The sequence below is a fragment of the Sebastes fasciatus genome, chromosome 14, assembly GCF_043250625.1.
Source record: "Sebastes fasciatus isolate fSebFas1 chromosome 14, fSebFas1.pri, whole genome shotgun sequence".
In the NCBI taxonomy this organism is placed as follows: Eukaryota; Metazoa; Chordata; class Actinopteri; order Perciformes; family Sebastidae; genus Sebastes; species Sebastes fasciatus.
Window position 1 is genome coordinate 15,965,500 of NC_133808.1, and position 16,898 is coordinate 15,982,397.

The following is a 16,898-nucleotide window of genomic DNA, read 5'->3' on the forward strand; positions in this document are numbered from 1 at the left end:
AAGATAACATCCTCCCCTGCTGTGGCCCACCGAGGAATCTGTAGGTCGGGCCCACTCCTCGGTGGGTTGACTGGAGCCGTGTGTGTTGGAATGCCCCTCCAGCAGTTGCATCAACAAGCAGCGAGACAGAAGCTAATCTCAAACTCTGATTACTAACAGTTACTATCTCCGGTACAGTCATACAGTGGAGCCGGAGCCGGCAATAAACACATCAGTGACTAATGTTTGACTGTCACAGTTTATGATGACTATTTATGCTGCACGGCTGATTCAGAAAGAGTTTAAAGATTCAGTCTTTAGCGGTTAATGTGGGTCAAGATTTGCTCATGTCCTGCTACAATCTGATGAGCTCAGCCTGGCAGCTTATCTGTGATGTTTGCGTGGAAAATCACTTCTAAATCGCTACAGCTGATTTGTTAGTTGGTGCCCTCGTACTGTATGTTATTCTGCAGATGCTTGAGTGGTTTCTTTGAATATTGCGACACGAACTGCCCCATTGTTGTCCCATTCTCCCCCCGGCTTGTTCCTCTTGATGAAACTTCAGCTCTTATTTCAGCTGTCCCGCACAAGGCGTGGACAGTCCCTGACCAAACTGTAATACTTGAGGAATGTGTATCTTTTGTTTGTCAAGCCTGTGTCACCGTGCAGGTGGATAGCGTCGGGTCAGATCGCCTCATTGTGTGTGTGTGTGTGTGTGAGTATGATGGTGTGTGAGGTTGTTTAACTCCCCCAGGCAGCACAGCTGAGTGTAGGAGGGGCCATCTCCTCCGCCTGGGTGTGAGTCCACTGCTTTCAGACAGACGGAGCAGTCTGAGAAGGGAGGGTGTGTAGCACGAGTCTGTGAGGAGAAATACAAACTTCACTAACTTTTTCCAGCACCAGGATTCTTCTCCATCGGATATGCTGGCTGTCCGCCTCTCTTTGGGATCTAGTTCGGAGATATCTTACCACAGCTGTTGACAATGCAAGGGAGGGCTAGTAAAGCTCCAAAGAAGGAGTTGGTCATTGAGGGTCCGCAGCAGTACAAGAGCTTGGCTGCAGCTGAGGCTGAGGTAGACACCGTGCCACAGGTGGTGGTAAGTCATTCAAGGAGTTTTATAAATGAGACTTTTTGGTTGATGTTAAAAAAGCTTTTCTGATATATGAGTACATCTTTTACAGCGTGCAGTGCTCCAAAGGTTAACCACAGTCATAAAGCCCCGAAACAGGTGTCATGTGAGCGTCTGTGCTGCTTCACTTTTGTCATCTCTTTGATTACACGCAATGTCGCCAACTCCCATTCAGAATTTGCAACGTTAGCACCGGCACAGAGGAGTGTTGAACTTTACCAGCACTTAACCACCTGGAGGGAAGCAGGACACAGCTTCCTCCAGTTGATTCTCAAAGATGACCTTGGCTTGTAAAACATTTTATGTGGCTTAAAAGTCGACGACAGTGATAATGTCCCGCCCTGCGATGAAGATGTCCAGTTGGATCTCTAGAGAGCCATGTGAAGAAGACGGAAGCAGATACACAGATTGAATGTATTAGTTAGTGGAGAGGCACTACACAGCACCATTGTTCATTGCTGTGAGAGGGTGCAGTGATGGGAGGAGTGGGTGCCGCAGATAAACAGCTGTTAGATCACTGTGGAGAGGGAGTGGAGGAGATGGCTTCGTAAGTTTCTGTTTCATGGGCTTTCCAGGAATGACTGTTTGTTGACGTGACGTGAAACATGCAGCTTGCATTGTTCTGGTCTTATTCTATTTTTAAAAAGTATTCAAAAATATTTATGTGGTATTTTAGAAACACTAGAAATATAGGAAATAGACACAGAAGTGCACTATTTTCAGTCAACAACACATTTAAAAAGCCATTTCCAAGGACTGATACCACAATAATAGAATAAAAGTTGGACTAGATACATTGACTATGGTCAGCACTGAGGGTTGAGGGAATGACAGAGCTCTTGCTTATGTATGTTCATTTTCTTACTCAGTGCTGAGTGTACTGTGTGGTTGACCACCTTCACTGGTCACTGACAAAGCAATGTAGAAGAGCCCAGAGGGGTTTGGAGTGAAGCAATAGTCAGCAGCAACAGGGTGGGGTCATGAATCCATCACTGGTGAGAAGAGGGCACTATCTCTATAATGTGGTCAAATCTTTTAGCAGCTACTTTAAAGGACCAGTGTGTAGATAGCGCCAGATCCTACACACTGCTCCTTTAAATATCAGAATCCCTTTTAATTGCAGTTGTGGTATTTGGACAGTAAAAGGTTTTCTGGTGAAGCGACAAAATGCAAGACTCTCTTTTCGCTCCTGACCTGAACTCCTCTCACTTGCAGAATGAATTCCCCTGGTTTGTCTACTTGCGTGTCATCGTTTTTTATTTCCTGGTAAATAATGACAATGCATCTGTGTGTACCTGGTGTTCTTAAGGTTTCACTGTCTGGTACAGGCTGTCTGGTCTGTGTATAGATATTTTAGGCTTTTTCATTAAGTTCAGGCAAGACACCCACGCACACATCTTATATTTCCAATGTCTTTAATTCCTTCCTGATTTACCTGTCCTGCTTGTAGACAGGTCAGCATCAGCCTCTATTTTTTTTTTCTCTCTCATGTAGAGAGAAAAAACAGTTTGTGTTATAATCGGATAAAGCTGAGAATAAGCGGTTGACTGATAATGTCACAGCCTGCTTTAGCTGGCAGACATGGTGGCACCGTCTCTGTTCTGCTATCCCCTCCTTGTCCTTGATACAAGGTCCTGCCCCCTCTGTCCTCAGTGTGAGCTGTGCTCTGTTATTAACAAGGTTGCTAGCAACATGCATTTAAGCAGGTCAATATCCATGACTCTCCCTCTGAGATCATGCTAGTATTATCAGCCCCAGATGTGGAGGCAACATGTGGGCTGTGCTGTCACTCAGCACTGAAATCTGGCGATGTGTCACTGTTCGTTTTGCACTCTGCCGTCTCGCTGGCTGTAAGATTTATTCTGCCGTCCCATCAGCTACAAGTGTTGACAGCTGACTTTCCATTTAATGGCTACTGTATCTTTGCAATGCATAAGCCCTCTTCAGCCTCTGCCAATGCTTTAACATTATGCAGACACTATGACATGATGCACCGTAAACCCGTAATCACCTTTAGATAACATAGACACATCTGCTCTTGAGAGTCGGCTATAAAACAACATAGCGTTTGCAAACAGACTTCTGATTAGGGATTCTCGTCACATACGATAAAAGTGAGAGCGGATGATGGTGGATTGTTTGTTTTACAATGTGGAGGATAATTGTGTTGCATGTAGTGCCTCTATAATTGAAAGGGAGTGTGATTGTTTCCTTGACATACACGTCATGCATGTTTGCTCTCACGGAGGGATAAGCTCATCAAGACCTTCCCACTGCTGAGGCGGATCCATTTGCTCTGAGCAGATGGAGCCCCGATAGACGTATCGAAGTGTATCCAACACATAACATATGTTGGTAAAATCCAGTGCGACAGCTTTGTTGGATCAATCAAACTTTCTGTACAGTAAAGGCCTGTCTATGCACAGCACCATCTCTGCTCCTGTGCACGGCTATACACTTCATTTGCTTGATTTGGCTTGGAAACTAAGAATATCATATCAGCTTTTCTGTTTTTTTGCTGCTTTGTGTGCCACATCATCTGACTATAATAGTAACACTGTTTAACATGTACAAAGCAGAGGTTGCATTAACCAAATATTTTCCATCTTTGACTGGATTTTTTTTAACAAACACGGAAAAATCGGAAGGTCGTCAGTCATTTTGACGGACTGGACTTTGGAGCGTGTCTGTGATTACAGGTCACAGAGCGGTGCCGGTGCAGCTGCGCCGCTGGTGCAGAAGGAGCGCATGCTGCGGGATATCCTCCCGGTGAAGCGAGTGGGAATTGGGAAATCCCACATTCAGAGAGTCACTGGTAATTCCAGTTTCCAGTGTGACAGCTAGCGCAGGTTCATCGTCATGTCGTCTCTCCAAGGAAAAGACTACGGAAAAAAATTATTCATCTCTAAATAGGCATTTGTCTTATTATCATTAAAAATGAAAATACGAAATGACAGGCAATAACAGATTATTTTTACAACCCTGTGCATTAGAATGACGGACAACGAGAAAGTCTAAAGCAGCCACTTGTACAAAGATAAAATTCTTTCTTAGTGTGCACTCTACTGTTATTTATTACACGTGTAGTGTGTTAGATGCTGCGTTCAGGCATCAGATATGTTGACCAAAGACAGTATTGCACTGCCACTGCTTGAATTCAAGTCCTCTTCTTTGCTCTCATTGAATATAGTTTTCATTTTCCATAGTCTCTTTTACTCTAATTGAAAGTATAATATTAGTTTATATTTTACCCCGCTTGCAGGGTATCAGTAACTCCAATTTCACTCTCATTCGATGAGGTTTACCTGATAACGGTCTTAGGACGCTTTGTTAATAAATTGAGTAGTGCTTGACAGGTTTGTCTCCGTTCGGGGGTCGTTGTTGGATGTCATTATCCATCTTTCTCCTTCCTCATTTCCCGTCATCTCTTTACTGGATCTAGTTAATAAAGTTGTAAAATGCAACAACAACAACAAAAAATACATGTGCTAAGTATATTTCCTCTGTATCTTTGCATGTATGTTACCCTTAGAGCTACCAGTATTTGTGAACTTGCATCAACTGTCCCGGTAACAGAGTGCTCCGTCTGTGTTCTCCAGGTCAAGCCGAAGGTGATCGAGCCGCTTGACTATGAAAATGTGCTGGTGCAGAGGAAGACGCAAATCCTCAGTGATGTCCTCAGAGACATGCTGCAGTTCCCCCTGGAGGACTTTGAGGTGAGTTTCACACCTGTTTCATGCATGCAAGTCACATCTCCGCACTCGAAAAACTGCCGCAAAAAGCCTCACTGTTGTAAATCTGGCTATTGTATCGTGGGATTCTAATGGTGAGTAACATTTTAACGATGGAAGTAAAGGTAGTGGTGGTGTGAAGCTTATAGGCAGTAGTTATAACACTGCCAGCTTTAGGGATGTCACAATACCAGAAATTTAGTAGTCGACACCAATACCAGTGAAATTTCACGATTCTCAATACCAATTCCATACCACGGTAAAAAAACAAAGTGAAACAATAAGTCCTGTGTACTTCAACATACACTCCTTTATTACCGTTTGCATACTTTTTTTGTTAGGAAGTTAAACGGGTCATAATTCCCTCTCATCTATTTGAACACGTCATGATAACGTTAGAATTTATCTTCACCCAATACTAATTTTTTCACTCACCTTTTCCAACTAGAGCCTGAACGCATCATAATGTAAATCAATGGCACCTCCTGTGTTGAAATCTGGTTAACGTTAGCTGTTTGCAGCTGCAAGCGGCACAATCCTGCACGCAGCTGACCTCTAACGTTAACTAGCTCTTGTCCTGCCGATTTCAACACAGATTTTTTAGTAGTAGCATTATCAGTGAAAAAATAGGGTGTGTCACAAACACATTTTCTATCATCCCCGGCAGGACAGCGTTAGGCTCAAGCCGCGGCGGTAGCTTCGGTACTGTAGAATCACGTTTTCAGAATTTCGAAATTGACTTGGTGATGATCTGTTGATCTGTTTCAGTGACATCTCTAGCCAGGGTTAGGGTTTTGATTTCCAGTGCGGCTACTCATGTTACTGCTGTGGAAGGTGAGGCACTTTGCGTGTTAATGGTCCATTTATTGTTATTGTCATTGGTCCAAAATTCATTAGTTACCCACCCACTTGCGTGTTTTCTTTGTTGTATTTGTTTGGCTTTAGGGGTCTTTTCCTTTGGCCCCGGCCAGTGAGTAGGCTTACAGGGTGGGGTCATTCACAGAGGCTTTCTTTTTGTTTACATCCTTCCATGCTGTAGCGAGAGAGAGAGAGAGAGAGAGAGGGGTCAGGGGCCATCTGTTTAATTGGCTCATTCTGTCTCTACTGTTGTGACAGAGCAAATGTTATCTCCAGCCACATCGTACAGGACGTACGCTCCCTCACACTTTCCACAATGAGGATGGAAAATCTAGAATGGAAATCTGGCCCAGTTGCTGGTACTTCAGGAAATGAGACTTGATTGAAAGATGTTCTTACAAACAGCAGCAATGAGATGTGCAGTATATCCTCAAATCTGAGCCTGACGTTCTGTCTCACCATCCAGTGGAAATGTTACTCTATTATTGTTAAAGCTGAATGCCCACAGAAGACAAATAAGAGTTATGTTTTGATGATTTATATGCAGCAACATATGTTGTATAAAGCTACTGTTTATTGTATCATCATGTGAGTATATACAGTAGTAATTGATGCACATTAACATGCTTCCTCTCAAGTCCTTTCCCTCCTGCACCTTAATCTGTAAATCTGGGGGTAAATGTCAATGGATTGAGGAGCTGTATATTGATTTTCTGTAAGACACTGAGGACACTCAGAAAATCTTCCACCACAGCTCTAGTGGGAGTAAGATTCCCAGATAGTGTACACTTAATGTTGCAACATTTTCACATAAAAGAGTTATCTTTTAAGAAAGGTCAGAAGGAAAATGTGTCTTTTTTGACACCAACACCACCGTCATACCAAACCGCAACACATTGTATGATAATGTTGTTTCCTCAGTTGCTATAGCTTTTATGTGATAGCACTTGAACGCACCAGATGGGTAGACTTTTCAAATCAATCTGTCCTTTCAAATGCGTTACCATGCAACTACAGTATAACACATTTTTGATAAAAAAATAAAACTGAATTTTGCAGATGCATCTGAGCATTATAGTATGTAATCTGCAGTATACGAGACGGTCTTATGAGAGAACAAACTTTAACAGTTACTATATTATTGTACTATACTTCACTACTATACTGTCCTATACCATACTATACTATATTGCATTTGATATGCTACATTATACTGCTGTACTGTACGATATGATATACAATTACCGGTATTATTATTACATATTAGGGCTGTCAATTGATTAAAATATTTAATCACGATTAATCGCATGATTGTCCATAGTTTGTCGAAACGAATTTGCGTTAATGCGTTGTTAACACGTTAACTTTAACAGCCCTATTACATATACCAGTATACTATATTATATTTCTACTTTTTTAAAGCCTGGAAACAGAGCCATGAGGAGGTGCAGAAGTCTAGTTATCTCTCAGAACACTTGAATTACAATATACTGAAAGGTTATCGTGGATTTTTTGCCCATTGATGCCAAAAACATTCTGCCTACGGCAGGTTTAAGTGTATTTAGGGTGAATAATCTTTCCAGTTACTTTACTGTAGAAGATAAAAGTAGAATAAAAGTGACAATGTGTTTCTAACTTTGGGTTTGGCGCTTTATAAAACCATTGGTTGTTACAGATTACAAAGGCCTGGCAGCTGGGTGCTCCGTGACAGCGGGGCAGCCTTGACTTTGTCTTCTCTTGTATCATGCTCCTCTAGCCTGCTGCTGTGAACATAACATACCAGCTTTACACACAAACAGTACGTTGTCAGGGGCTGACAGGTGATTCTGACTGAGGAAAAAAAAACACCACAGGCACAGTGATTGAACCTAACATCTGTTCCGACCTCCCCAAACTCAAGCAAGGTTTTAATCGGCTTCTGTGTCAAGGCCTTTTCAATGTTTAGTTAATGAAGGTACAGCCAGTGTGTACTCATTACAGAACCCTTAATATGCATAGAGACAGTACAAAGTATACAGTGTTAGTTGGTGAAGAATCAAGTTTAAAACAGACAGAAAGAGCTCCTCTTTCTGTGTTATTTTTGTATAAACCCTGTTTTTGACTGTTCCTTATGAATAACAAAACACTATCAGGTCTCTACCACATCTTATCCCCACTGGCACATCAAAAGTCATGTGTTGGTACTAGTCCTTTTTGAGCCAGTCAGTGTTTATATCATCTCCATCTGGTTTTGATCTGGAAGCTGTTGGCACAAGCCAGTTCTGTCCAGGTCTCTCTGTGCGAGGTTTCTGGAGAAATTTGTCGAGGATTACGAGGAGGGGGCCTTCCTTCCCTCAGGTCTAGGCCCATCCCCGCCGTAAAACCCACAGATCAGGATAATATTATTTTTCCTTTACTTCAGACACTTTACAGTTTCCATGTCCAAAAGGATAACGCTGGCGATGTTCTTTATTTTTGTTATTGTCAACAAATCCCATGAGAACACCAAAACCAACGTGTTACTTTGGCTTGCCAACTTGTCGTCTTTGGCACTCAATCCCAAGAGGCATTTGTTCCTAATGAGGATGTACATTTTTAAAAGTGTAGGAGGTTTCCGCTTTTATTGTTGAAGTCTGAGTAACGTGACGTCATATCCGTTCCGTATTCGTCACCAAAACAAACAGCAGCTGGGCGCAGCGAGCCGAAATGATAAAGTAGAAAACGTTGGAGGGTCTGCGTGGATACGACCTGCACCCTCACATGTTAAATCCAAAGTGGTAAACACTACACATACAGTAAAGTATGGAAACACTTTGGGCTTCACACATTACCAGGAAAAGCAGAGCTAGACATCATGGCTAAAGCTGCATGCTAACTCTGTCATGGATAGCTAACATTCTGGTATTGCGGTAACGTGCGGTCAAGCCAGCCGTCACTCTCATCTCTGTGGTCAAATCGGCCGACGCTACAACTGTAGGGCACCCATATACTGACATTTATGTTAAATGTATTCAAACGGTCCCGATGGAGCTGATCATGGATGTATAAAGAGAACTGAGCTGACGGGAGAGCTAGCGACGGACTTGGCGAAGTTAGCGGCAGTATACTCGTGTTTGCAAAATAAGGTGTTAACAAACAGTACTGTAAATACAAAATGCATATATGGAAATAAGATTGATTGGATTAGGCCTATATTCACCAGAAGTTTAAATTTTTTTAAAGAAAATACTTCTAATTTGTAACGGAATAAATGTCTTTAGTCTTTGATTTTTGGGTTGCTGGAAAAAATTAAATGAATAATGCCTGACAATGACTGATAAATTTGACTTCAGGACGTCTCTGACTACATACATGCTGCAGATCAAACATTCTTAATGTATTCATTTAGATATTTTCCAAAGTAAAAGTCCCTAGAAGTGTATGATTCAACTTTTTTCCATGGTCTAGTGTTAAAAAAATAAACAAAAATCGCAATAAATCCTAATATCGAATTGCAATACTTAAAAATCACAATACATATCAAATTGGCACCCAATTACCATGATAACATCGAATCCGGAGATAGGTGTATCGTCCTAGCCCTAACAGACATTCATGGTCCCCAGAGGATGAGTCATAGTAACTTTGGTGAGCCCCCGACTTTTCCCTCTAATGCCACCATGAGGTGAATATTTACATTTTTCACTTTGGTTTATGACTAAATACCTGCAAAACGAATGACATTCCAGCTGTACTTTATGTTTAATGCTAATTACCAAACGTCAGCATGCTAACACATTAAAATGAGATGGTCAACATGGTAAATATTATACCTGCCAAACATCAGCATGTTAGTATTGTCATTGTGAGAATGTTAGCATGCTGAGGCACACTTGGTTCACGTTAGGCTATATCCACCAGAGAATGGTTCAGACTGGTTCTCCCTGGCGACTTGTAGCCCAATTAAATGCTTCCTGTTGCCCACTTCCTGGCTCCCCTCTTACCTCCATGCCTGTTTATTTCTGCGGCTTGGATTGTAAAGATTATCATCTCCCCTGCAGGAAACCTGGCTAGCAGAGAGGAAGGGGAGACTTCAGGTTCACAAATACGAGCTCGGTGTGGAATTTGTCGTAGTTGACACGACCAGTCAAATACAAGGTCATTCAGAGGGACAGTGAGGCAAATCATCACATTTGAGAAGCTGAAACAAGAGCGTATTTGGTATATTTCCTTGATTAAAAAAAAAAAAGATTAACGATTATTCAATTAGCAAAATAGTTAGTAATTAATCTACTAATTGTTTCATCTCCAGTCAATCACTTCCATGGTGTGTTGAAATGACAAAATATGACTCCAATGTATTGTACAATATATTCTGATAAAAGGGAAAACATTTTATTTACATATCATTATTATTATTATTATTATTATTATTATTATTATTATAATTATATTATGTGAAATTTCTTTTTTTATTCCATCAATTTTATGTTTTCAAGGGGTCATTGGATTGAATTGGACACAGTGATATCTCTGGGATTATAAACACATTTGTCTGATTGTCATATGTGACAATAGACACACTATGTGGTCAAAGTAGTTCCATTTCATTAGCTCTGCAGTAAATTGGACTGTAAACTAATAACACGGAACATAATTCTGCTCAAAGCGCTTTTCATTTCAATAAAAATGTGTTGGGAAATGATAATGGAGGTTTTGTCTGCATCCCTCTCATCATAAAAAAACACAGCTGACGAGCATTTGACTCGCGCAAAGCCACAATTCACTTGTTTCCTTTTAACTCAGTCAGCTGAACTGCTTCATTTAATGGCTGTATTCATATTTCACTCTTGCTTGCAGGGATTATGAGTGGTCAAATGCACTTTATTTTTAAATTAATCCTCCTGCTAAGACCTGATGGTGATGTTGTTGCACAAAGTACTATTTTACTCAGTCAGGGCAAGTTTTAATAGACCTCCAGCTTTCACGCTTGGCTAAAACTGACCTATTGGTTGGTTATCTATGAAAGATTTACTCTAAGTTTGCCTTACAGAGCAGCTAGTCGACACATCGTTTTGTTAAAATATGATTTGAGGCTTTTGCTTAGCTTTCTTGTTGTGCTGTGAAACTACTCCAGTCATTAGTGAAAGGCTTCAACGAGGCATTAGAGGTGCTGAGATGCTGATTATTCAGAGTGCGGCTCTACAACAGTGGCAGAGAGCCAGACTCAGGGTGTGTCTGTGGGTCCTGGAGCTGAACAGCATGGACAAGTATCCTGCCTCCCTCACATACTGCCCCTTTGAACCCTCAGAAAGACATCGGTCTTCACTCAAACGTAGAATAACATTTTAAAAGAACACCCGGAGCAACCGTGTCCAGCTGAGACCACAAACTGCAGTACTAGGTGTCCAGCTTGAGCAATGTCTTCCACATTACAATATTGTCATGTTTGTTGTAATTTCCACGCTCTGTTTCTCTTTGTTGAATAAACCATTGTTTTGTTTTTGCAGATTTCAACTTTGAGGCGGCAAGGGAGAACTCTCTACCCTACAGTGCCTGAGAATGCAGAGAGGGAGGCCCAGAGTCTGTTTGTCCAAGAGGTAAGCTGATTTAAAGGCCCTGAAAACATATTTTCTTAATCAACTTCTTAGCATGAGCAATGGGGTCCTACATAAACATAACATTTTCCTGCCAGTTTTGGTTATTTCACATTAGAGATTTCTGTTTTTGTCTGAAGTGGGGAGAACTCAAATGAAAAAAAAAAAAAGTGATGTCATGTATTTACACGCGCCAATCAGGATTTAGCAACATTTTAATCAAAAAGTGGATGCCGGATCGACGTCAATCAAATCAGATAAAACTACACCAACACAGTCCTGATGAAGCATAGTAGTCTTAAAGTCTTAAAGGGGTAGTTTGAGTGTTTCAAAGTGGGGTTGTATGAGGTATAGTCAGTGTGTTACCTACAGTAGATGACGGTCGGCACGCCATCAGCTTATAGAAACAGACAGGAGTACCGGCAGCTGAGCAAAGCAATGTACTGCTGTGGACGGGGATGGCAGAAAAAACATATTTTAGCCACCTAAAAGAAAGAACCTCATACATACATATAACCCCACCTCAAAACACCCAAACTATCCCACCCAAACACAAATAATACCTAACAATATTTTTTGGGGCTTTAAATAAAACTGATGCACAAGACATTTACATATCTTTCCAGCTATAAAAAGCTTAGATGGGATATGCATACTCCCCTCAATGTAAGTGTGACATAGCTTCAACAATAGCACTAGAACAAGTAGATTAAAACTTTACTGTTTAAATGTTGTTATCAAACCAAATAAAAGGTTTTATTTAACTTCAGTGTAAATTTAAAGGTACAGTATGTCGGATTTGGTGGCATCTAGTGGTGTGGTTGCAGATTGCAACCAACTGAGTACCCCTCCACTCACTCCTCCCTTTTCAAGACGTGAGCCACCGAGTGCAAAACCATGTTAACGTCGTTCGCCTCACTGAAAGGCCATCTTTAGGCGGCGGCTGGCGGTACCACGGTTTTGCACTCTACGGCTCACGTTACCGCAGTTTTGCAAGCGTGTCGGAGACTTACGGTGGCCTTCAGGTAACATAGAAACGTGAAAGGCTCTCTCTAGAGCCAGTGTTTGGTTTGTCCGTTCTGGGCTACTGTAGAAACATGGTGGAGCAACATGGTGGACTCCATGAAGAGGACACGCTCCCTATGTAGATATGAAAGGCTCATTCTAAGCTAACGAAAACACGATTCCTAGTTTCAGGTGATTATACACTAATGAAAACATAGTTATGAATATTGTATTCCATTTCTGTTAATAGATCCCCCGAAATGTTACACAACGGTTCCTTTAAGAGAAATATTGGGAATATTCAGGAGCAGTAATCCCTCAGAATTTAACCAATTTGGCAACAGTTTTTTTTTTTATAGACACTAAAGGTAAAAACTGCAGGTAAAGGAGTCAGTGTAATCTTTATGATTATGAGAGAAACATGTTGGTATTAACACAAATAAAAAACACAGCACTTCAAGTACTGTAACTGATTGCACAAACATAGACAGTTTCTTTAACTGCAGAACATGCAAAACCAGGTGGCAGTTCTGTAAACGGAAAGTCTGGTACAAGAGGTTAGGAAGTGGTTAGGAAAGTAGATCACTTGCACGCAACCCACACGGACACATCGCTGCAGAATAGTGACACTAATGTGAATCATTACCCAATTTGTGGCCTAATATTAGCAGCAGTGTACATTGCGCATCACAGCAGATCAGGAAACCTCTTTACTTCAGCTACATGGAGCATTCATCTAACTTTAAGTAGAAACTGTTGCATTAATGGTATCTGGGCTCATTACAGATCATTACTGGAGAGAACAGGATTGCATTTCCTCAGTAATTTCTATTTATGACAGGGGACGTAGAATGATAAAGCGCAATTAATTTCTTCAATCCGCGAGTTTATCAAACTTCTGCTTATTGTCTGTCAGTGTTTGGTTTATAGTGCTGTCTGTCTGTGCTTAGTCTTGAGCATATCTGCTACCAAATGGCAGTAAAAGACCATAAGACATAACACAGAAGCTCCTGAGATGTGTTTGTTTAGTAATTTAACTGCAGTGGGACTGAAAATAATTCCCGTTGTGAATTATGTCCGAATGATAAATTATGGCTACAAGAGGGGAAATGTTTCTTCCTCTAACCATCACAGTAGAGGTTTAACATCCGGCTCATGCACACTGCTCTTACTGTCTTTTTAAGCCAGAGACCAACTGGCTGCCGGCAGTTCACCTTCCAGGTCAAAGTCAGTGTTTAGGGAGCCTTGTCTGAAGTCATAAAGATACTGAAACCCCCGGTCAAGTGTTGCGTGACGTCACCAGGACAGCTGTGTGGATCAACACAGCAGGAGCCTCTCTGTTTCCGATCGCGCTCCTGATCAGGTTGCATTTCGTTTCCCTGTAAACGGCACGTCTCTCTGCAGAATAGATACCAGTAAGCTGTTCCTATCACTGACTCTAACAATGAACAGATGTCTCCTTTCCAAGTAAAGGCAGATAGAGATACACTCCCTCCCAGTTTGTGGTAATGGATGAGTGTGAACACTGACCATACACTCCTTTTCCCCTGTGTTTTAACTGTGCTGTCTTGTGATTCATAAAAACAGCTGTAAGAAAATATTGAACACTTTCTTTCAAAGTATTTCATCCTGTGGATATGTTTAAATTATTCAGCGTCGGGTTGGTTTAAGACTTCGGGTTGGTTTTAAGAAAATAAAAGAAAGTGAATTTACCAGAAGACTTTATCATCTCTGCTCGACGCTACATTAGATGTTGTGATGTCGAGTTGCATTGTGGGTAATGTAGTCACCAGGTTTTGCCATGAAAGAAGAATGCATGGATTATACAAGAAGATATCTCCAGTTCTGCTGTATACATTTTGATCATTTAAAAAAAAAAACTGTACATTGTGAGACTGACGGTCTTTTAATCAGTGAAGTGCTTTTTTGAATGTGTCAGTATACTTCAACCGTAGTGCTAGACAGATGGCCAAACAGTGTCTGAAACCCCCTTCCCCAAACCAACAATCCGACAATGACGCCCGCTTCATGCAGCAATTAGTCAGCTGTGACATATTGGGCAGATTTTAAATTTTTTCATTCTTCACAACTACTTCTGTTCCTTTTTGAGTGTATAACCGAGAGCAAAACCATGAAGGCCTTCAAGGAAAGATTGTCTGAAATTGTGCAATGTTATCTCCATATTTAAACCGTAATTATTACTACTATTAATAATAGCAATAAACAATAAGGGAAAATAGATAACAGGGAAAATAAAGATGGAAAATAAAACACACATATATATATATATATATATACATCTTATATACATATACATATATACATAATATACATATATACATATACATATATACATCATATATACATACATTATGTACATCTTATTTTTATTTTCTTATTTTATATACATATATATGTATATAAAATAAGAAAATACAAATAAGATGAAATAGATTACATAGAATGCATAACACAAGATTTAATAATATTAAAATCTGTACCCGTATTTGCAGCATGCACATATACATCAATAAACACTGCAGTTGCATCAAAAGGTCTCCAGTCTCTTCTACTCTGTTCTTATCTTTTCTATATCAGTGGTGGAGATTTGAAAATTGCATCTTGTCTCTCCCAACGGCCACAAACATGATTCGACAACACCAACTTGGGCTGTGTCCGAAATCATTCACTGATTCACTACTCCCTCCTCACTACCCAGGGAGTTCTATGTAGTGAGCTCATTGGCAAAATGAAAAAACACTTTTGGACACTACTCAGGTCATTTTCTCTGTGACATTACGTCATTGCGGCCGCAAGATTAAAAGACTACCCATAATAAATACCGACGTATTTTTGTGCCAAATAGATATTGTAATTGTATTCTGTTTGAGTTGCCTCTTAGTGAAATGCTCTGAGTGAATTTAAGTTGGTAAGCAGTGACGCAGCATCCTGTATATGACTAGTAATTTTATTGTGAAAAGTAAGAACGGAAGGAATAAAGCGTTGATATGCTGCCATCTGCCATTGTGGCAGTAAGCGTTTTTTCCCAAATTAATAATAATAAGTACTTTGTGGGCGTTTGTGTTGTGATGCGCTGCTCTTCTCACATTAAATACATTATTTTCGTGCCACAGCTCTTGGATTTGTCTCAATCGCGCTGCTCTCTCATCCGTCTGCCATTTTTTCCTTCAGCGCAATGCATGATGGTATATAGTGCCTGTTCAGTGACCATCATTATCCACTATTTTTCACAATGCATTGTGGGATACTTTGAGTCCACTATATAGGGTATAATAATTCTGACTATACATTCATACAGCACTACAAAATGGCGAACTATATCAATATAATTGACTATATAGTGAGTGATTTTGAACACAGCGTAGTTCTTTTGCATACTGACACATTAACACAACCCTGAAGTACAGCTGCACTGTGTGTTTTATAGCATCGACACACTATACAGTATGTTAAAGTGGTCTGTAATTTGTTTCCATTGTCTTCTCAGTGCATTAAAACCTACAAATCTGACTGGCATGTCGTCAACTACAAGTATGAGGACTATTCTGGAGACTTTCGACAGCTTCCAAAGTAAGTCTGCAGCTGAAAACCTCACGGAAGTAATGTGGTAGTGTGCTAAGACATTCTTATGATGGGCAAGTAAGAACAGCTACTGCATGTAATATATGGATGCCAGAGGTTTTAAACTAAGAGACACAAAGCACACACAGTCACACCCAAATATTTGTGTTTTGAGATCAGCTTGTCACCTTTTTGTTTCCTGCTTCTGACCAAATGTTGTTGTGACTTAATTACAAGGAAACGCAGAGAACAAATAATTCTTATTTCCCTGCAACAAAAGAGTGTTTCCTTTTTACGGTGCACAGGATAATTCCCGGCTGCAGCCAGTGTGGAAACCACCCTCATTGTCCGGAGATTGTGTCATCAGCTCCAGCCTCTTCCCTAAAGAATATCTATTTTTCTGGCAACATGTTAGAATATGAGTTGACAATGACCTTATAGTCTTGACACTGTCACTGCTGCCAAATGCTGTGACTTTACCGAATCTGGGGAAGTTAAAACAATACTCCATGACGTGGATAGCCTGTTAAAAAAACTCACTCCACTTTCAGTTAAAGTGATTCTTACCTTTGGCACATTTTCTTTTTTTCCAGCAGGCAGTATGCACCTTAACACTCCTGGAATTTGCATTTGCTGCTGTGTTGACTTTTTCTGACTCTGGAGACAGCTGCAAATATGCAAAATTACTTATTCAGAGAAAATGATGAAAACCTATGGAAAAATCACATCTCAGTCACACCACGTCAGACCACATGTGCTGGAAAGATTTGCAGAGTGTGCTAAAAGTTCAAGTACTTGCAGTAAAATATAATGACGTATAATATAGAAGTGTAAAGTGGTAAATTAAGATAATATTATATGAGTTGTGTGTTAAGTAGCGAAAGCTGTCAGATAAATGTGTTGGAGTAAAAAATATATATGATATTTTCCTTTAAAATTCAGAGAAATGTAGATATTGAAGTTAAGTTGCCAATATCTCAAAATGATACTAAAGTGCAGTACAAGAGTATGCAGTTATATATACTTAATTCAATCGGGAAGTCACATTGAGCTCGAGA

The 16,898-nt window shown here is 40.4% G+C and overlaps 1 protein-coding gene across 5 annotated transcripts in view; it reads left to right on the forward strand.

The window, feature by feature from the left end:
- The window catches only part of LOC141782633 (dedicator of cytokinesis protein 9), a 99,487-nt gene that overhangs the window by 38,644 nt on the left and 43,945 nt on the right, over positions 1 to 16,898 (forward strand). For 4 of the 5 annotated variants that reach the window (XM_074659225.1, XM_074659222.1, XM_074659223.1 and 1 more), the window contains 3 exons: positions 4,709 to 4,825; positions 11,167 to 11,256; positions 15,767 to 15,849. In XM_074659225.1, coding sequence (XP_074515326.1) covers positions 4,709 to 4,825; positions 11,167 to 11,256; positions 15,767 to 15,849 — 290 coding nt within the window. Of the gene's footprint in view, positions 1 to 788; positions 1,077 to 4,708; positions 4,826 to 11,166; positions 11,257 to 15,766; positions 15,850 to 16,898 lie in introns of those variants that run through there. The other variant, XM_074659224.1, reaches the window with a different exon arrangement.